General features: G+C 34.9%; 1 protein-coding gene across 1 annotated transcript in view; it reads left to right on the top strand.

Moving 5' to 3' along the window:
- The first annotated feature begins 1,419 nt into the window (after positions 1-1,419).
- The window catches only part of LOC128997783 (catalase-like), a 78,793-nt gene continuing 57,642 nt past the window's right edge, over positions 1,420-22,570 (top strand). The window contains exons 1-4 of the mRNA XM_054423471.1: positions 1,420-1,542; positions 4,711-4,882; positions 13,541-13,685; positions 16,436-16,586. Of these exons, the coding sequence (XP_054279446.1) occupies positions 1,483-1,542; positions 4,711-4,882; positions 13,541-13,685; positions 16,436-16,586 (528 nt within the window). The 5' untranslated portion in view covers positions 1,420-1,482. The remainder of the gene's footprint in view (positions 1,543-4,710; positions 4,883-13,540; positions 13,686-16,435; positions 16,587-22,570) is intronic.

Below are 22,570 nucleotides of genomic sequence, written 5' to 3' on the forward strand. Positions count from 1 at the left end.
GGTATAACAACAGTTCTTTTTAGATCAGTAGGGAAAACTACACTTTGAAAACAAAAATTTACTAGACACAATATTTGCTCTGAAGTTTCTTTTATTACGTTAGTACTAACACTGTCTATTCCTACAACCTTAACACTTTATAAACTATTGATGGCATGTAAAATATCTTGTGCATTTACTTCATCCATAAAAAAACTATTTAACTACACTCCTAATGGGGAAAGGGCCCTTTAAATCCATGAATGAAATCGTTGAGATACAGTATTGTCTAGTTTAAGTTTTTCAACTACACTAAACAAAATCATTGAATTCATTTGACACAACTTGAGGGTCATTTACTAACACAACATTTATTTCCAATTGAATTTTCGGGTCAGAAGCTTTGGTTTGATCAGTAATTTCATTTAGCACTTTCCATGTTAACTTAGAGTTTCCTTGACAGCTTTAAAACTTGTGTTAGCAAATTTCCCATATAGGGAATAAGCTATTATCGTAAGTCTCATGGTAAGACCTAGACTCGGGACCGATTTAATTTCTCGTTTTGAGGTCCCCAGAAGCCAAAAGTGTGAGTAGGTATGTGTGTGTGTGTGTCCGTCAGTGCGATAACTCAAGCAAAAATGATCCGATTTTGATACAAATTTAGCACAAACGTGTAAACCTTTGTTTATTTGAACGAGTTCGCAAACCTGCATAATCGGACTATGGATACGGGGGTTTATGGGGGGTTTTATGGGGTTAAAATAGATGTTTCCCAATTTTTACCCTAAAAACACAAAATTTCTTAATTTCTCTCCAAACTATTTTGTAGAGTTAAAAAAAGAAATAATTTTGTATATTGGACCATTGTTGTATGTCCAACGGTTACGGACAAAATAAAAAATGCAATTAAAAATTCCCATTTTATTCTTATGGAGAATAAATCAACTGTTGTAGTTTACTTGTTTATGGATATATTTGATCAAATTTGGAAATTTTGTTTGTTGCATACTAAGCTACCAATTTAGATAGGAAATAAATCTGACAATTTTTAGGAAATAGTTTAGTAGAAATCTAAATTCGCTTAGTCTGCAGGTTTGCTGCGGTGAGGGTATTTTTATAATTATCTTTTAACCCTTTTAAGTCTTTTTGTAATTTATTTCTAAACTCTTTACAATAAGTTCTTGTTAATTTGGATGTTTTTCACCTTAGAAAAAAGTGTATTCCCCATTTTATTCCGTAAACATATTGAATTATTGATCCAAGGCTTTATCTTTCTTATATTTTGTCTATTAATCTGAATTAGGCTATGAAACAGATTTACGTCACAGCTGCAGTGATCGCTCTCTCTCTCTCTCTCTCTCCCTCTCTCTCTCTCTCTCTCTCTCTCTCTCTCATAGTCATTGTTGCGCATCAGCTGATCGCTTTTCGCTATGTAGTAGACAGTAGACAGGTCGACGCGGTAGACAGTGTCAGTGTTGCGATTTTCTCATATTCCACTCCAAAATGCCACACACGCCGACTCCGACTGACGAACAACTTCCAGACTTCAAGAAAAACCATAAGGTAAGACAAATAAAGCATTTAACAGCAAAATATTGCAAAATATAATTTTTGCCTATAAGATGTTTTATATTAGGTTTTAAGGTTATTGTTTTGTGTGTTAGCTGGTAAGTGATGTTTTCTGTGCAAGATTAATATTGAAGTTTCTGGATGCATAAATGTTGTTATATTTATGCAAATATTCGGAAGGTTAACCGATGGGGTAAAAATGATGGACATTAGAAAGTAAACTAACAATAATTATTGAAATATTGTAATTAATTAATCTATTGAGGTACAGTTTCTTAACTGGGATGCTATTATCGATTGAAACTATCGATTCGATTAGTAAACCTTCATGCGATTTTTTCATTAACAGCAAGTTTGGTTACTTAGGTTAGGTTAAGACGGTTTAATTTTATAATTTATATAGTTAAAAATTTCAATTATTAATCGATATTTTCAATTCTATAGTTTCGATCGATATTAGCACACCCCAGTTAAGAAAAAACTGTACCCAATTTTTAATCTACGCCAAACTACAGAAAATTCAAAAAATACGTAGGATGAAAACTTGCGAATGTAAAATTACAAACATATGATTCTTTTGTTATCGCGACCCCACTAATTTTCTTCGTATGTGTGGCCAGAAAGGGTGAATATAATTTTAATATTGGGTTTTCTCATTTTTGATGCTCAAAACACAAAATTTCCCAATTTCTCTCTAGACCTTTTTAAAGAGCTTAAAAAACAAATAATTTAGTATATCAAAGTGTTTTTGTACGGTTATAGGTAACGGAAAAAAAATCAAAAAGCTGTAAATTCAAAATTCTCATGTTATTCTTATAAAGAATATTGTAAAATGTTGTAGTTTGCTTGTTTATGGATATATTTTGATCAAACTTGGCAAATTTATTTTTTTTATCCTAAGATATTAATATTTTACCGAAAAACACACTTTATTAGTTTACTTGTAGCAGCAAACTTAGGTACTCGTTAAACCTAATGTTATTTAAACAGGTTTAATTGAAAATCAATTCATATAAATGGAAATTCGCTTAGTCGGCAGGTTTGCTGTACCGAGGGTATTATATATATCTCGACTAATATAATCTATATGCAACTGTGCACTACCTCACCTGAATAAAGTATTAAATATACTACATAAATTTTTACAACAAACTTATTAAACAAAGACTTTAAACATTATGCTTAGAAACGATATTAAAATATTTATAATTACTATTATTAACATTTGAAATAAAATTAAAAACCCTATTATACGAGTGTAAACAAGTTTTAAAGTTATTTGTCTACTGGGAAATCTTTTAGCATTCAAAAGTTTAATAAAATAAATTCAGACAAATAAATAAACTATTTCCTATAAGTTGAATAACACAACTAAAATAATCTATCTTAATGATTCTGAAAAGTTTTCCCTGAAGATTACCTGAAAAAGCTGGCTAATCTTTCTTTGTCTCAAATATACAAAAAACATCCTACCGAAGTATAGTTATATAACCCTACCTGGAAGATATCAATTAGTTGTATAAGCTGTTCTTTCGAAGAAAACCACTCATCTTGCAAGTGTAACTCCTTTAGAATTAACCAACTTGGAAATAATAAAACACAGTCCAACTTGTGATTTTGAATTATAAGTAAATAATTCAAGCTAGAACTGACAGAAAAATTTGATGTACATTGTTTATTAATTTGGCCTAGCAATATTTTTTTCCTCGGTTACTTTGTATACGACTTTATTTACTACGAATTTAATTATGATATTTTAATTTGTTAGATCAATATAGAGTTTGTTTTGTTTTTAAATGTTAACACTTTAGTTCATAGTTGTATTAGATTATTAAAATAATCAAATAGAGCACAGACGGAAAATTAAGTCATAAGATGTACATGCATCATCGACACACCCACACACTCACACACATAAAAAGGTTTAGGCAATGTCATAATTTGAGCTCCATTAGAAAAAAAAACACAATTATTTTGGAGGATTTTATTATGTGTTCCTTACCATGGAATTAAGTAAAACTATGACAACCTATGGACACATCACTATCTATTTATGATGTCTGAAACGAAAAGGCTAATCTTTTTTAGTGCGACTAAAATACTGCCTGTGTTTATAGTCCTTTAAAATGATACGTAGGTTCTAAAAATATTTAACAATAAGATGCAACCCACTTTAACCAGTAGGTACTGAAAATTGTCAAAAATCTGGAATTTTGTTTTTTTTAACTCAATTTTTTTTAGATTTTCCTCTACATAAAAAGCACAACAATTTGAGGTAAACATACACATTTCATGGAGAAAAAATATTTGAAGTTGATCGTACACACATTTTTTACGAATTAATTATGTTAGGTCGGTTTTGTCAGTCTAATCATTGACTATCCCTTGTCTGTGGTCTTATACAACCCAGAGAGTGAATGATTAAAAGTAGCAGTCGTACTGCTGCATAGCGGCACTCAAGTAGTTCGTCAAATCACACCTACGAGCGCTAGTGTTGTCGTGTCTGAACAACATGATCAACTAACAATCATACGCAACCCACTTTAAAGTTCTTAAGCTGTGGCTGTAGTTTCGAAAACTGAAAGAAAACTAAATATTGTCTCTCAAATGTATACTGTAGTACATTCTCAGTATTTTTACCTAGCAATTTGTAGAAAGCTGGTCCTAATACAATATACAGGGCGTTTTGCAACCCAAATTATAATTACCGTGAGACATCTTTTAACGTCAAAACAATCTTATAAGTTATGTTGATATACCTGGTTTCCTTACTTAATTTCCGATCAGCTGTTATGCATTGTTGCATAGTAAATAGAGTTAACAGGGTTAGACAAAAGTGTGGACACGCCCTATTACCGTTTGATGGGTTACAAGAAAACCAAACTCTGCACACCTCTATACGGCATAAACATACTCTTTTTTGTTGGTATCGCAATTTCTTCCGGATCTCCGAAATGAGTATCTTGGGGGCAACTCAGAATTTTAAGTGTTAAGTCCCACCGAGCAACACCTAATTTGAAAGACCATCATGTTAAAAGAATATCAGCGAAAACAACATGTTTCTTATAATTCAATGCACACTCAGACGACAAAGAAAGGTTCGCATGTATTTGTGAATTTGTGTGTGAATGTATGGGGAGTATGACTCCGGTTCTGTTTTAGGTCGCACCCTTGATGACCACAGCGTCTGGAGCTCCTGTAGAGGACAAGACCTCAACACTGACCGCTGGGGTTGTCGGTCCTATAGTTCTGCAAGACCTGACACTTCTAGACGAACTCGCATACTTTGACCGGGAGAGGATTCCGGAGAGGGTGGTGCATGCAAAAGGAGCAGGTGAGAATGATTCACTCTCTTATAACTTGTATCGTATTTCACATACAGGAAATAAACTGTTACCGTAGCCTGACCGATTTACTTTTTGTTTTGAGATCCCCAGATGTCAAAAACACGATCCGTTCAAATTCAAATTACATGTCTTTTAGCTCAATAACTCAAGCAAAAACCACCTGATTTTGATTAAATTTGCTACAAACGTGTAAACCAACATTTATTCGAACGAGTTCGAACTATACTGAACCTGTTTTGTTCAAATCAGAATGTAGGCCTACTTATACATAAGTGCAATGTACTAACAAAGGATGTTGTATTATGGTCAATCAATATCGAGAGACGGGAAAGAGTTTGATTCCGTTAACGGAAGGAAAGTATAGACCGTGAAAGTGTAACATCAGTCGGGATTCGTTCCACTGCAGAATCGGTCAGTCAACCTAGACTACTTTCATCCGGTTAACAACTCATACAACATTTTTATTCAGGGTACAAATTGAGATCCATTAACAAAATAATTCAAATTTGAGGTGGTGTCCATCTTTGACTACTGCTAGAACTAGGGGAATGTCTACTTTAGTAACCATGGCAACCATAGGCAAACTCGGCCTAGTTCTGATGAAGTCCCTGTTGGAGTCCCACACTACATACCCACCACCTGTGTGCGTATATGCATTTCTCTCCCTAAAAAACGTTAGTACTGTAACCATAAGTGAATGTTACAACGCTTAACTAGCTAAACTATACAGGGCGAATCTGTAGATGTATCAGGGCGAGTGATTCCAAGAAAACTGTTGGTTCTATACAATGATGAATTAAGTTTTACCCCTCTAGAATAAACCCAAGTAATAACGTATATATATTTTAAATGTTTTTAAATACACACTGCACCAAAAAAAAACAAAAAAACGAACGTTACTATTCACTAGTTCGAATTTCACAACTATCAAATACATACATATGTCACATATACATACATACATACATACATACAGATGAATACATACATACAGATGAACACACATACATACATCATTTTAAAGCTCTATGTAATACGAAAATCTTGGTGAAATCAACATTTGAATATTCTCATTTGTTTCGAAATGGCGGCCCTTTAAGGGGACAACTTCGTATTATTTTGAATAACCTTTATTCTTCTTGAACACACAGATAAATAGTTTCACGTTCCTTAAGAGATAAGCTTGATTTCGGTATGCGATACCAATACTATCATAAAAAACTAACTTTTCAATGAAATATATATATATGTATATATATTAATATCAACACGGCCAAAACTAAAAAAAATCAACTAATATAATTTGTCTATCAAATCGAATAAAATTTGGAAATTATTGAAATTTAAAGCAGCTATTCCCCAATGCGAAGAAGAATAGATGTAGTATTAGTAGTATTATCTATAAACAGAACGTGGAAAACTCAATTAAGATATCAAGGGCCTGTATTTAGCGTCAAATGATATTAGGTTTAAAAAACAAGGATATTTCCATTAGTTCATCGAACTGTTATACAACCTGGCCCGCCGTAGGCATATCACCCGTATCATTAATTGGTCTGTGGTCACATTGTCAAACTATTTTGGTTCCTTGGGCAACAGTTTAATTTTTTAAACGAATGAAAAGGGAGAGCCTAACCTTTTAAAGGAGCTGCAATTATTTTATTTTGTACAACATTAACCCACCATCACCAACATGAACTTCAAACAAAGACATCAGAGTTAAAACTAAAATCAGTTGATTTTAAGCTATTATTACAGCTTTCGTCATTTGATAGGGTAAATATTAGTTTAAAAGTCCTCTTGACGTTTCTTCATTATTGTCTTTTAATTTTGTAATTTAAGTTATAGTGAACTTTCTGGAAGTTGAAGGAAGTTCACGATGTCAGTGTGTTAAAGAAACGGTAACAGTGAAATCAGCTGATTTAGTGAGCCCATGAATAAAAAGTAAATTAACAATTTTGCTACTGTTTACTAGTGTGGCAATGCGATCATTTCCACGCAGCGGTAGGAAAAATATATAAAACATTGATTCAACAGTTAAAATATAACTTGTTCTTTAGTTATTTACACTCTTTCCTATGTTACTAGATGTTCATAAATGACCAAACAGAGATTTTTTTACAGACTTGGTCATCTAAAACCTTTCAAAACTGAATGTTTTTAATCCTACGTGATTGCAACTTTATAATGCTCAACCCTATTCGCAGTGCAATTAAAGTTGCCAAGCATGAAAATGCAATCGCTCTACGAATGTCGATCACATAACTTGCCTTCTAAACAAAAGTTGATCTTTCCCTCTTCGTAGTTGAATCATGGCCAGCTGTACTGAAAGTCTAATTAGTAATTAGTAGCAGTAGACAGTGCAATAGTCCAATTAAACATACTAAGGTCAGCAAAACTCGTTAATGCAACACAAAGTTGAGTGAGTGACGTGTAAAAACATGCACAGGTGTGGTGAGCGGAAGTCAAATGTTTTCTACGCGAACTTTCAACTTTGATCAGTGTTTTAACGGAAAGATAAAAATATACAGAGTGTCCCTGAACTCTCTACCGACATTTTAAGGTATGATTCCTGGAAAAATATAAACTATCAGTATGTTGGTGTACGACGGTTGGTAACCACGCAAAGACCTATTTTGAGAAAACAATTTATTTTTATATTGAGTGTGTTTTTTTATAAAATGTTAATGTGGATATGGTATGAACCACATCTGTTAACTTTGTCTTCCTAAGATTAACATGGGAATTTCAAATTTACAATTTTCTGAATTTTCTTCGTAACCAATCAATATACAACAACACTTAAAGATACTAAATTTATTGCTTGAAGCTCTTCGAAATTGTGATAGATAAATTGGGAAATTTTTAAATGTTGATGGTAAAAAAAGAACAATTTTAAATTTACAGTTTTGAATTTTATCCATTACCTTTAATCCTACATTAACGCTTCGATATACAAACGTACACAATGGTTTTAATAAAAATTTAGCATTTTATGTATAAGGAAAAACGGAAAGTAATTACACCATTACCTTTTACAACTTTCCATAGGCCTTTCCTAAAATTAACTAGCCTTAACAAAAACTTGAAACAAATTATCTTCAATAAATAAATATATACCGTAACAATAAATAACACGCATTTATTCTTAACTTTAACAATTAATTGAGATAACAATTCAACAATAAATTACGTGTAATAATTGATTTTAACTTTAACAATGATACAATTATCATTGCTAAACTGAAATTAACAAAAGCATTTTTTCACTTCATTAAAAATTACATTGATGACTGGAGTTTAATTTGGAACACAATGTAAAAAGTTACTTTACATAAAACCTGCGTTTGAGCTGCCCTCTGCATTTATTCTTTACTAGATAACTATATTTTACATATCTTTTGCAGACGGACGTTAATTTGAAGGTATGGTGTTTTTGGCCTCTTGGGACATGAAAACGTAAAAGTAAATCGGACCCCACCTCCCACCCTTTTAAGGTCAAGTGGGTAGCAAGGGAGCCTTGCTAGGAATTTGAACGCTTGCGAGCCAGCACTTTTCAGCGCCGGCTCTATTTAAAAATTGTGATACCACATTGCCTTCCAACATCCAACGTAGTCCGCTGGTCCTGCGACGCTCCGGACGGGGCTTCGAAGATTCCTAGTTGTACGAGATCACAAAATAAGGTGTAGGAGAATTAGGACTCCTATAATAATGCGAGAACCTGGCGGCAAACTACTAGCGCACCCTGTTGATGGCCACGTGTACTGTTTGCAAGGCGTAGTTTGGGAAATGTCCGCAAGTCCGCGTAGCTGACGAAGTTGGTGGTTGGGGGGTTGGTTTGGTATTGGTGGTTTTGGTTTCGGCGGTGGTTGGTGGTTGTCATCTGTCATTGTCAAGCGTTGTTGAGATGGTTTTTGTTTTTAATCAAAACAAACTTAACTGTCACGGCAATATTTTGAGGTTAGAGAATCCAAACGTTCTTGGTTTCACAAGAAGGAGAAAGGAGTGATAACCATTTTGTGTTGATGACGTGAGATAGTTACTTAACTACAGAACATCACGGAAGTCTCGAAGTCTGTAAATATTTTAATTACATAATTATTCTTTTGACGCTGCTAATCCAATACTTCTGGTCTCAAGCAAAGGAGGAGGTAATAAGGTAGGCCCTACGTATAACTTACATATATTATGGACTTGTCCTTGTCTGCCATTTTACTATTTTTATTTGATTGATCATAATCATAATCAATTCTGTAATACAAATTTGAAAAATGAACTATCGTCATAATATATAGACTTCAAACTCTTAACTTAGGCCTAATTCTTAAGAACTTATCAAACCATATTAACCTTCCAAGTGTCCATAGTTTTGGTCTTATTGTTCGCCCATTTATTGCGCAATCGCAGGGTTTTATTAAAATGTATCTTAGAAACTTAAAAACAATGTAAAGTATACTGTTTTATATATAATTTTGTTTGAAAAATTATGGGCTTCAATGTAACATATAAAACGTTAAAAAAATGTTCAACAATTTTTGTGGGGTTAACATTTCTCAAAAACTATAAAATAAATGAAAAAAATTTATGTTTGCGCTCAATAAATTGTTATAATTTATAGGTCTACAAATATTTTAAAATATTCACTTTGTTCAGAATTTTATGAGGATTCCAAAAATATAATAATATAAGTTAAGGAAGTAGGTTTGCAAATAAATAAGTTATGGGCAAAAAACAGATTTCGGTACATAGGCCCTAGCTTTTAGATAAGAATGCATAGCCTAACCATAGCTAGGAATCTGGCTGATAATTTACATCAATATCACTACCTACTTCTTCAGGATCATCAACCAGCCCTTCAAAATCACTTAAATCTTCTTATAATGCACCATTTATATCACTACTTTTGATTTTTAACACTAAAACAATGATAAACGTAATAAAACACATCAGTCATCGGTGTGAGGTTAACCAAGTTGTTTAGAAATACGCACGTCAGCTGTCTGCTACAATATTTTCGGAAATAAATTAATAGCGTCTAGAATTAGACATCAGGAAGAAGCTCAGAATATGCCGAAAACAACGATTGGTACTAATCTCGATCCAGTTCAATCCGATTCAGTCAGTCCCAGAGCCTTCGTCGTAAACGATATTTGTGGGTCGCAAAAGCGACGCATAAGACCACGGCGGGTGTGTTGTGCATCGATTACGCGACACTTAACACTCTGAGGGTTAAGGGCCTTTTTTTTATGCCAGGCGGCAAGTCGCTGCTTGTCGGACGACATTAGTGGCAGCGACAAGAAAAGAGCAGGGTAGCGGAATTTTACCCCCTGGCCGGATATAGAAATTAAATTAGTGAGGATGATGAATATTCTTCAAAATAAATTGTTTTTCCACAATAGTATAACTTAATAAATTGTTTACGCCTACAGTAGTACAATGGTCACCCAATTAATGATTTAAATGGACTAGGCCTACTCAGTTTGTTTACACACACATTAACTAACAGAGTTGGCCCCAAAAGTCAAATCCCTAAACGCGAATATCAAAATGAAACAGCGAAACCTGTTTACTTAGTTGAGATTAAAGATAGGCTAATTAGTACTACAATGTTTACTATTCAATCAAAATTAAAATCAGAAAGTTAATTAATCTCACTAATTTCTATATCTGCTCAGAGAGTAAAATTCTGGGGGTTAAAATCCTGGGTTAAAAATCCAGTTGATGTACACCTTCAGTTGCCGAAGCGGGCAGGGGGTCAAACTCCAGGTTTTATTGCTAATCTAATTTATCACACTCTATCTATTTTCATTGACTCCCTAATCCGCAGGGGTAAAATTCTGCCCGCGAACATATTTTGGATCGCTCAAATTACAACATTATTACTCACGTTACTACGTGACATCAGCTTTGCTCAGCGGGATAAAATTCTGGCGACCCAATGAGCCCAGTGTTGAGGTTGTGCTCCAGAACAATAGTGTGTAGGCCTACCTATAGTTTAACAGATTGAGGCATGTACCTAGGCCCGTACCACAGAAAACATATTACTATAACCCAGAATGCCAACCGCGTGGTAAAAAGCATTAAGTGTTTTGAGATAGCTTTGCCTTTGAGGCAGCGCCACCAGCGTTGCTATGCTGAGTGCATGGCAACGCTGGTGGCGCTGCCTACGATTGACAGGCAAAGCTCTCTCAAAACACTTGCTTTCTACCAAGCGGTTGGCATTCTGGGTTATAGTAATATGTTTTCTGTGCCCGTGCCCAGCTTTAACAGGCCCCAGTAACGATAAATCCTAAAATCAAAATTCTTAATGGAGTTTAGAAAACAATTATTGATAAATAAACATTCGACTTTGTAACTTACATTACACTAATGTATAGGCCTACATTTTTATCAAACTAAATTAACAAAATAAGTAAATAATGATTTTCTTAATATTTGCACATGTACCGGTACCATTAGTTGACACATGAATTTTTGGATTATACCAATAGTTGACACCCAATGTAACAGTGTAGTTGACATTTTGATTCATTTAGGCCTAACTATTCTTATGAAGGCTAAAATATATTTCCAGATATTTAGTTTTAGATACAGACACCATAACATTTTAAAATTTATTAGAAAGTATAAGTTAATAATCTGATTTGGTTTTGTGGTACTAGCCACTTATATTTTCCCTACTGTCATGTCTTCAATGGCCTTCTGTAATTTGATCTTGGCTATAGAACGGCATACTCCCCCTTGTAGGTGGCATTTTATTACGTAAAATCATAAAACTTTAATACAAACAATAGCCCATAATTTAGATACCTTGGGTTTAGTTTGGTTGTTACTTAAATTATGTGCCATTAAATGACAAAAATAACTGTACTAAGAAAATTAGAGTTTAGGCCTACGCACCGAAAGTTGACAGGGTATGTTCCAGTAGTTGACACCCCTGTCTACTATAAGAAAATAAGGAATTCTGGCCTATGTACCAAAAGTTGACCTAGGGTATGTTCCAGTTGACAGGGGGTCAGAAGCTTCTTAGGTTAAAACATTATAATTGTGTACTAAAATATCACATATATATTCCTAAAGGTATAGTGTTATCACAAAAAATCTTTACACATTGACTGCGCCAAAAGATGCCACCCCTGTCATCTTCTGGAGCACGCTTGTGTTAGCTGTAACAATAGATGACAGGCCTGTAAATCATTACCTATTAATCTAAAGCTAAAAAAGTAAGTTAAAATAACATCTATATTAATAATTATATTATAAATCAAGTACCGAGCTTGAAATTGAGTAGGCCTAAATTATTATTCAAATAAAGTTATTATCAACCCTGTACCTTGTCCAAAGCCAGAAGAAATCATAAGATGAGAGGCTTCAATGGGTAAAGTGAACTTTGTAGCTCCACCACATTTCAAACACATAGCTAACCAAGGGTATGTTGGAAATAAAAATGAAGGAAAACATCTGAAGTTTTTTTAAGATATTGAACACAAAGGAACTTTAACATGAACTCTTATTATTAGAGTTAGATTTGTAAATTGTCAACTACTGACTCGGTGTCAAGTACTGGTACATTTACCTTAGGCTGGGCCCTCCTCCCCTTGAAGTATATGTTTGACGGGGCCTGGACCCCAGTAAAATAGTTCAGAAAACCCGGTCTGAGTACAGCCCTGCATGTACCCGGTAGTGTTGTACGCAATCTACACGTTAATATGTAAAAAGGGCGTTGGGCTGTTCATTCTATTGATAAGTTCAGGTTCAGATCAGTAATGAGATAAATCTTATCTTCTTGGTTACGGTACTTCCTATGTGTTTTATTGAATGAAGTTGACGTGACAAAGCTTAAGTTTCAGAAAGGTGGGACAGTATAACATAGGCTACTACAAGTTAGTATACAAGTCATTATAAATTCATCAATTGATTTGATCTACTTTAGTATTCAAGTGCTAAATACAGAAGTTGTATTCCACTTTATCCATTAGGAGGATAATTTCATTGTAGTTAGCTTGGATATGGAATTCAGATAAAATTTGGCACATTTTTTATTTCATGCTAAGCTATGATCATTTTATTAAAAAACACCTCATTGCTCATTACCTTTCCTGCTGTAGAATCAGAATCAGAATCGTTTATTGCCATAATAATACAAAAATGTAGGCCTACAGCGCAAACATCACCAAAACTAAACAAATAAAATCAGACCCATTAAAATAAAGATACAAACTTCAAGAGGTAGTTACATTCTATTTACATTTAAAAAACAAAGAAACACTGTAAAATTCCTTATCAACTAAATATTCCCTCAAACCATGCTTAAATTTGTTTAGGCCTAAATCATTATTGCCCTTGATAGCATTGGGAAAAGAATTGAAAAGACGGGTACACATGGAGAATGGCTGGTTTTATGAAAAGTGGTACAAAACAGTGGTATAGGTAGGTCAACGTTCCTTCTAAGATTGAAGCTGTGCTAAAACCGAATCAAGCTAACCAAATCAAAATTGATAATATTTATATTTAATCCAATAATATATTGCAGGTTCTTTGCAACACTGTAGCCATATATACCTCAGACATGTTAAAGAAAATATTATAAAAACAAATTGAATCAAACCAAACCAAGATAAGCCAGTTGTATGTCTCCTTTCTAGGTGCGTTTGGATATTTTGAGGTAACCAACACCCAGATAACCCAGTTTTGCAAGTCAACGCTGTTCTCTGACATCGGGAAACGAACTGATGTTGCGGTGAGGTTCTCCTTCGTTTCGGGAGAGAGTGGATCTGCCGATACAACAAGGTAACAAGGTTACTTTCCAGGGGGTTCAACTTAACACATTTTCAAGAAGCAAACCGTTTGAAATGAAAATGAATCCTAAGAAAATATAAGGTCAAGTGTAAGAAAGGGCCATGTAGCTCAAATTTTGCCTGTTGAAATTAACAGTATTTTTTATTTAATCAAACTATAAAGGTTGGGCGATTGTTAGTTATCTGGACCTACTAAAGGTAGTACAGTAAATGTAGTATGAAACAACTTCCGTATAAGAAAGAGCAGTGAGAGATGTGAATATTATAGGTACGGTTCAATTGAGCGACAAATCTAGCTGCTAGGCTGTTTCTAGGTTGTAGGCGCGACATAGCGGACCACACGATCAAATGGAATCAGCGACGATTGAGCTTGTTGTCCCTAACTACGCCTGGGCCCGCTTCCTAGCCAACTGTCCCGACTTGCCGCGGCTAGTTAACCTCTGGCTATAAGGCGTAGCATTGTAGCCATATGAGAGCGTTCACACATGCAGTGGGTCGTCACGCTGCAGCTTACATACTTGCCTTTATCAATGCTCATTCTTTTACATCACGCCTGTGATTTAGTTGATGGACTTGTCACTTGTATGAACTGATCGCCAAATTCTAGTCACAGCTGGTCAGCTAGATGTGTCACTCTATGAACCTAGTCTTATCAAATTAGGTATGAAACTGCAAATCAATATTGCTTTCCATGTAATATACGATTTTTAACTACCTAAAAAAAATTTTCTTTGTAAGCAGTAATTACCGTGGTATTTATAGCGATACTTCAGACATATATAAACTTTGTTTCTTCTCTTATGAATGGTAAGACCTATATCAGAGCCTACTTTACTTTTGCTAGGTTAAACTATTGATGAAGCAAAATGACAAGTAAAATGAAACCTAACAACTCAAGTTGTTTTAAGTAAACATTGTCTATGTCATGTTAAAGAATATAATAATACATTATAATACTGCTTGCATGTGCCATTATTTACATAACACAATCTTTATCAAACATAAAATAACCATATCACACATCATATTTGACTTAATTCAATTAACTCCCACTGGAACACAAGGCTTCAACTAGTATTCTCCACTGGTCCCTGTCAGGAGTGACTCTCTTCACCTCTTAAACTACAGTACCATACACCAAAAGTTATAAGATACATTAACACATACACATAGAACACACATAGAAGAAATAACAGCGCCAACGCAGAGTAGACTCTGAGATCGGGTAAAGAAAGACAAAAGTAATCTGTGATGTGAGGGAAGAGACAATGAATGTACTGTGTCATCCTCGCATGTAGAAGCGCTGCAATCTACGAAGAGTCAATGAAGACAAAAATATAGTCGTCAGAAAAAACCAGTAACAAGAAAGAATATACACCACTTTTTAGTACCGTACCCAACTAGATGGACATTTTCTCAAAAGTCCCCTAAAATCAATTTTGGTCTTTTTCTCCTAGCCTTCCTCAAAATAAGGGATTATATGGTTTCATTACTAAAATGTGTCTTATCTCGAGATGGATTATTTAATTGAGTAAAATAATGGTTGGTTGAATTTTTTATTCTTGTCTCCAGTAAATTTCCTCTGTAGATTTACCGTAAATCCACTATTATCTCATTCTTAGAACACCATGATTTTGGATTTTCTGCTCTAGTTTTTCAAGAGAAATTAAAAAAGTATTTCCCCTAACGTAAACCATAGTCTGAGCTCTAAGCAGGCAACATCCCACACGCAACTGTTGTGCCTGTGAATATGTACGGTTGAGTTATGCGATCGCTTAAGTCATAATTGAACTTATATAGACATTTTTAGTTTTTGTAAATTTCTTATAAAAAATAAAACTACAGCAGAAAATCTTAAACCACGGTGTACACATTTTTACCACTTAGACTTTTACATATTTGTATGTAATATACTTTCTTACTACTGTGGCCACTGGTACCCTAAATTGTATTTTGCCTCCATACATCTCTGCATCTTGCATCCTCCTTCCTTCTTCCCAGTTTTCTTATGTCCTTTTCTACTTGGTCCCACCATTTCTACCAAGGGGTCTTCTTCCTTCTGGGTTGTTCTCCAGTACTTTCTTTGGCAAAGAGTTGTCTTCTTTCTTAAGAAAACAGTCCTGACAATCTCATCCTTCTACTCTGTACCTCAGCGACAATATCTGGATCTCTAAATAATTCTCTCAGTTCCAAATTATGCTTTAATCTCCATTGTCCATCTTAAAAAGTCGGCCTGTACACTTTTCTCGATATTTTGTTTTCAAATACTACATTATAACTTTTCAGTTTTTTACTTAAAATCCAATTTTCTGATCCATGCAGGAGAACTGGTCTGACGATGGTCTTATATTCTGAGTTGGATGTGGAATAGTATTTTTGAGCTCAATAATTTGTGGAAAGCTGAAAAAAAAATTTGCGTTAAATTTAATCTATTTTGTATTTCTACGTCTTCATTACTTGTGAGGATGACTCCCAAGTATTGGAAATTAGTAACTTTTTGAAATTTAAATTCTTTAATCTCTTGGTTCTGATCCCTTAGTTGATGATCATTTTGCTCTCTTCCGCATGTCTTAACATTTGTATAACATATGATAAAAAAATCATAACTCAGACAGAGTATATGTTCTCTGACTTTAGTAAAAAATCACTTTAAAAATATTGTTTGATAACAATAACAACCGGGTTTCATTGACAACCTAGGAAATGATTTGCTGTTCACTTTTTTACAATTTTGCTTTTCAGAGATCCTCGAGGCTTTGCAGTAAAATTTTACACGGAAGAAGGCAACTGGGATTTAGTTGGTAACAATACACCAATCTTCTTCATGAGGGACCCTCTTCTTTTTCCCAGTTTTATCCATACACAAAAAAGAAACCCTCAAACACATCTGAAGGTAAGCAAACAAGTACCTGAACCAATATGGTAAATAATAATATGAATATAATGGTAGCATAGTTTACAAAGGATCTTGTCTTGTTTGAAAATGATTGTGCATATCTATGCATAGTCAAAAAGTAGAGATGATTGATTAAGAATTGTAAAAGTCAACATTAAAGATATTATGTTTTGATCATTTTTTGGTGTATAAGATGGCGTTTTAATAATTTAAAAGTCAATAGTGTTTAGCAGTGCTCGATTTGTAAAAAAGAGGCGCAGGAACTGTAACCTATTTAATTTGATTTGTACCTATTTAAGCCAATATTTTTATCCTTCCGAAAGAGAGTTACCGGAACTCTGTTCTGCTGCGTTCCCCTTGCAAATTGAGCACCAGTGTTTAGGAGGATTCTACATGTCTATAAGATTTTCACAGAGACCACAGAATTAAAATAGACTGGCTATGCCTTAAGCCCTTACATTGCGGGATTTGAAGCCACGTCCGCCTGTTTTAGAAACGTCGAGCAGGCATAGGAATGATTTTCTGTCTGTGTAATGGAATTTCTTACAAATTACAAAACACTTATGCCACACAACTTACAGGCATATTGATATATAAAAAACAAAAATAGCAAATCATCAAATCAAGTGTGGTAGCTCTTTCTAATAACCACTGTGAGGGTGACTGACAGAGGTAGGGTAATCCACCCACTGCTAGTGAAGTTCGGCCAAAGTTTCTGTGCGCTCGACCAGATCTCGTTTGGACTAGTTAAGGGGGAAGGTGGGGGTACTTTTGTGAAAACATTAATTTTGTGTCTTGCTACTCACTCACTTCCACCCCTAGCACTACCAATAACCGGTGCCGTATGTTTTAATTTGGCTATACTTGAATAGATACAACTTCCGTATCGGCGTGGTGGGGCGATCTGACGTTCGAGTAAGAGGGAGAACTGCCAGGTTGACTACCTGACCAATAAGAGCAAGGAGAGCCTGACGCGGTTTCCAGAGCAACAGGCGCTGTTGCCATATCGCACTGCATCTCCACGCCCGCACGCACATGTGCAGTTCCTCCAGTGTTATGACAGTGACTACTTCGAGTACAGTATACTGTCCGCGAGAGTTTAGAAGTCCCCTAAGCTAGAAAAAAAACTTTTTGATGTTGGAATAGTCATCACATTTGTATTTCACAGTATATTTTGGGTTTACAACAGAAATGTCGTTTCCCACCAGAAGTCAGTAAATATATCAAAGAGCGTTCCAAACATAGGGAATAATTTATTTTGGAACAAATGTTTCTGTACTTCTAAGCTGTTCTGTTTACAACACTTCCCTATCAGCAGATGTTCTCTAACTATCAACAGATAACACGAAATTACAGCACAGCACTCAGTGTAACGCTGCGTGTGTTGTTGTAAGCTGGCGCTGGCGTGCATATTCTGTGTCTGTGAGGATTGAGGAAGTTGCAGTTCCCGCTCACTGCGACTAACAACGCGGCAACATCGCAACGGCAGTCTCCCCACTGCTCGCTACCCCTCCACACCTCTCCGATACGGAAGTTGTATCTAATCAACTATAGTAGCGAACCGTCCGCACGCACAGAAGTTTTGGCCAAACTGTACCTGGCGACTGCGCCGTTCTAGGGTGACTCATCACTGCGGCCGCCATGCTGGATGGGTGTGAGACTTTGCGACTGGCCTAACTCCTACGTTTGACATGCATGATCTATTTTAATTCTGTGGTCGCTAGATTTTCAGTACCAATGAGATGACAGTTCAGTAATATGTAGCGATAACACTACTCTTAAACTTTTCTTTAAAACAACTTATTCTCTGTATGATCTCTTCATATTTACTGTATTTACTGGCAAGAGTTTGATGGTCCCAAATTTCTAAGATCCAATCTTACCAGCTCCAATGGTGTGAAAGTGCCACAACAGATGACTTGGCATTGATGTAAATCATTAGGTGCAACTTAAAAAACGTCAAACACATAACTGTCTCCTTATGTTGTTTAAGTAAGAAATAAGCCATTTACTGTTAGTCTTTAAATAGTCTTTTCTGAAACATGTCATAACAAAAACTAATATTTATAAATCTGTAAACAAAAACAACGATTTAGATCATATGTTATAGTTAATTAATGAATCAACATATGACAATATTCCTGTACCATCTCCCCCTTTTAAACTCATAAGTTCAACTTCTGTAAGGTTCTGAATGATCTCCCGGATTTACTTTGTGAAACTATTCTTGAAGGAGTCTGAAGATGCTTTATATGGGGATGAGACGATGGATTTTGAAGATGCGTTGGTTGTGGATGATACAATGCTTCTGTAGTATTTCAGGTTTCCTCTACCTTCTGAAAGAGATGCTGTCATATATGTTTTCTTTAGGGTCATTCTTTCAGAGATGTATTGTGTTTCTTCTACTAATCTAGAGGTTAAATACCTTGTTGCCAACGTAATCCTTGGTGGACTTAATGGCTACCGGTTTCAACACTTATGATGTCATTGTCATGCCTAGACGTGGTTTTTTCTCCTAGGAGGTCATCAATAAGTCTTTAAAAACACATAACGAGACAAACAAAAACGAACACGAACACACATTTTTAACGAATAATACTGTATGGCCATACAACTCACGGCGCGGCTGCGGGTTCAGGGTATAGGTCTAGCTAGACTGACCATCGCCGTGTCCTTCCCCTCCCCTCCTATCCTTTGTTGTTATCAGTGCCATTGTCTTCTGATCAATTTGTATGAATGAGGCTGCTTCGTAAATAATGTTTGACTCAAACAATGTTTTTTCAATGAGGATGTGTTGGGGATGTTTCTTGCCAGCCTTGAATATCTCATATTCTTCGATTGTATCCAGGAAACTACCTCTTTTTCTATAAAAATGTAATATATTGATGGATTTGTCAACAGATGAGACATTGTGGTTATTACTTATCAGATGATCAGCAAATGCAGAATTGGGTTTATGGATGGATGGTTTTGGTAGGTGTTCCTTATATCTAGTTTTGAATGAGCGGGCGGTTTGTCCAATATAAAAACTAGAGCAGCTGTCACAATTAAGTTTGTAAATACCAGATCCTTCCGATTGATCAGTAGTAGACGTGGTTTTCGCTCCTAGGAGGTCGTCATAAAGTCTTTAAAAACACATAACGAGATGAACAAATAACAAAAACGAACACGAACACACATTTTTAACGAAAAATACTGTATGGCCATACAACTAAATACCAGTTTTGTAAATACCAGATCCTTCCGATTGATCAGTAGTAGATTTATTCATATTGCTTCCTAATGCAGATGAGAGTCTATTGTTAGTACTGAATGATACTACAACATTGTTCTTTGACATTTCTTTCTTCAATGTGCTGTTAAAGTACGTGCCAAACTCTGTAGATATATATATTGGTTTGTTTGTTCTCTTGTTGGTGTGGATATATTTATCTTTGTGTTTCTTAACCAGTTTTTCAATAATAATACTATTGTACCCATTGGACACTGCAATGTATTTTAGCGTGTTTACCTCTTCCTTGTAATCTTCTTCGGACAATGGAATTGATAATAATCTATTGACAAAACTATGGTAAGCGGCTAATTTCTGATTTTGAGAATGAGATGTTATGTTGTTTGTGGTGGAAGGTTTTCGGTCACTTCTTATAGTCAAGTTTTGGAAAAATTATTATTGAGCTGCCTTTATCGGCTTTGCAGACCACGGCGACGTTGTCAGTGATCTTATCTCTAATGCCTGCCGCTACCTGTCTCAGTGACCTGTGGTTGACATGTCTGGAGGTATTGTGCCGATTGTTAACTACATGTCTAGCCTTATTTACAATACTTGCACGTGCCAATACCCTTGCATTCTCATCTTTTATAGTTGTTATGGCAGCTTCAGAGTGTAATATGTCTGATAATATGGATTTGTCTCCTGTTTTTGAAAAATTAAAATTAAGCCCTTTATCCGGAAGGCAACACCTCAGAAATGTGTTTCTTCTTTCAACACTGCCATCGTTATGTTTTAAGAGGTGAGATCATGGCCCTTTCCCATTTCTTGTTACTGACATTTTACACTAATACATTTTGACGAACATGAAAGTTTTCGTTGTTGTGTAAAACATTACAGTCATGATACATCTTTTGTAGAAGTTGTTTTTCAGGACAGTTCTTGGTTTGAAGTCCTGATTATCAATACAAAGTGTAGTTCCAATAAAGTGACTGTTAAAGAGTTGAGAAGTGGAGTAACCCAAGCTTGGATCATTTTGATGGTTTAACAAATATTAACTACAAATACTTTTTGTTTTCTCTTGCATAGCTTTGAGTATCCCCACTGCCTTTTCAGCTAAACCAATTGATTTCAGATGGTAAGGACTTGATGTTATTATTGAAAACTGCCATTTTTTAGCGACTTTTGATCTTTTGACATACAACACATGATAGTACCATACTGCAAACAACCGAGTTTATACCTTGCTAAAATAGTAAAACTGATCTTTTTCCACTATTTTAGAACCTCTCTCTGTCTTTTAGAAGTTGTTTGTCAAATTTTGTTTCAACAAACCTATTTGCTACCCACAAATTCATTGTTCCTTGAAGTTTCCTTACTCACTGAAAGACAATTATCCATCAAATTTCTTTTGATACAGGTTTTCAAGACATTTGATTATATTTTTAACCATACATCACATTCTTATAATACCCGATATGCTCAGAATGTTTGAATAACTGCCTCTCATTCACTAAAGTTTTACTCAAAGATCAATTCCTCCTACATTTTGGAAGTTTTATACCATAACATTATCTCCCGTTGTGATTCTTATCAATTGTTTCATTCTCCTTCGATTACAATTTACAAGAAATGCACTACTGGCTGCTTGATGGAGTGGGGTGTAGAAGAATCACAACACCTTATCAAAGCAGAGTACAGGTGGACTAGACCGTACTTGTTTTCCACTGTATTACTTAACAACTTTACTACTAAACTACATTTATGTCCATACCCTCAGTTTTGTTTCATTCCCTCAACCCGCCTCAATTCATTCATTAAGCTTCGGATTTGTTACTTTATACAAGTTACTTTACATTTTTCAAGTTTCACTAGTAACATTTCTACTTTCAACACATACATTAAGTAAGTCATTGATAGCGACTGAGCCTATGCACAGGATTCCAGCCCATGTAAGCTTATTTCCCAAATATTTTACTTGAACATTGCTTTGTGTGAAACATATAATTTGTTGTCATTATTTAAGTTTTTAGTTAGCCTATTCATTTTATTTTGTGTAACAGTCAGTAAAAGGTTTTGTTTCACTGAAACATAAACATAAACTTACACTGTTTATGTTTTACGCTTTTTGGAAACAAGATTGATTTTGATCAACCAATGAATTTATCTTTGAACTACCAAGATGGGTTTCATGCTAACGATTCAGTACGTCATCTGAGGGTTTGTTCCAAAACTCCAAAATATAACATACCATTACTTACTTACTTGTTCTAAATAATTTCTTACAGGTGTTTTAAATCACCAGGGATTAGTTTTACGTCCAGCCAGCCTTCATGTAGGAATGAAATTACTTCTTACTTATTTTTCCAGCTCAACATTAGAACTTGAGTTACTTTGGCTGTCTAAAGAGTCTACTAGTTTTTAAATCAAATTAATTCTACACAAGATTTCAATCTCAATATTGGGACAGGTGACTGATTTTTTACAACTAGGAACTTTGCAAGTGATATTTTTAATAAATTTAAATCTGTTATGTAAGGTAACACACAGCGAGCACATAATAATAATAATAATAGAGAGGACACGGCGTTTAACCAAATGCACTGAAAGTGTGGCCAAATCCGCCATCTTGGTCCGTCATACAGCCTGAATCCAAGACCCGCGAGCACAGTTCGCATTAAAAACCCCGTGACAAATACACGATCATAAACAACATTAATAGTTGACCAAAAATTCTGAAATTTTGCACACTTGTAGATCTGATACTGAGGAA

Source organism: Macrosteles quadrilineatus, unplaced genomic scaffold, assembly GCF_028750875.1.
Source record: "Macrosteles quadrilineatus isolate MER2022 unplaced genomic scaffold, UCM_ALF_1.0 Scaffold_7__1_contigs__length_78375512, whole genome shotgun sequence".
Lineage (NCBI taxonomy): Eukaryota > Metazoa > Arthropoda > Insecta > Hemiptera > Cicadellidae > Macrosteles > Macrosteles quadrilineatus.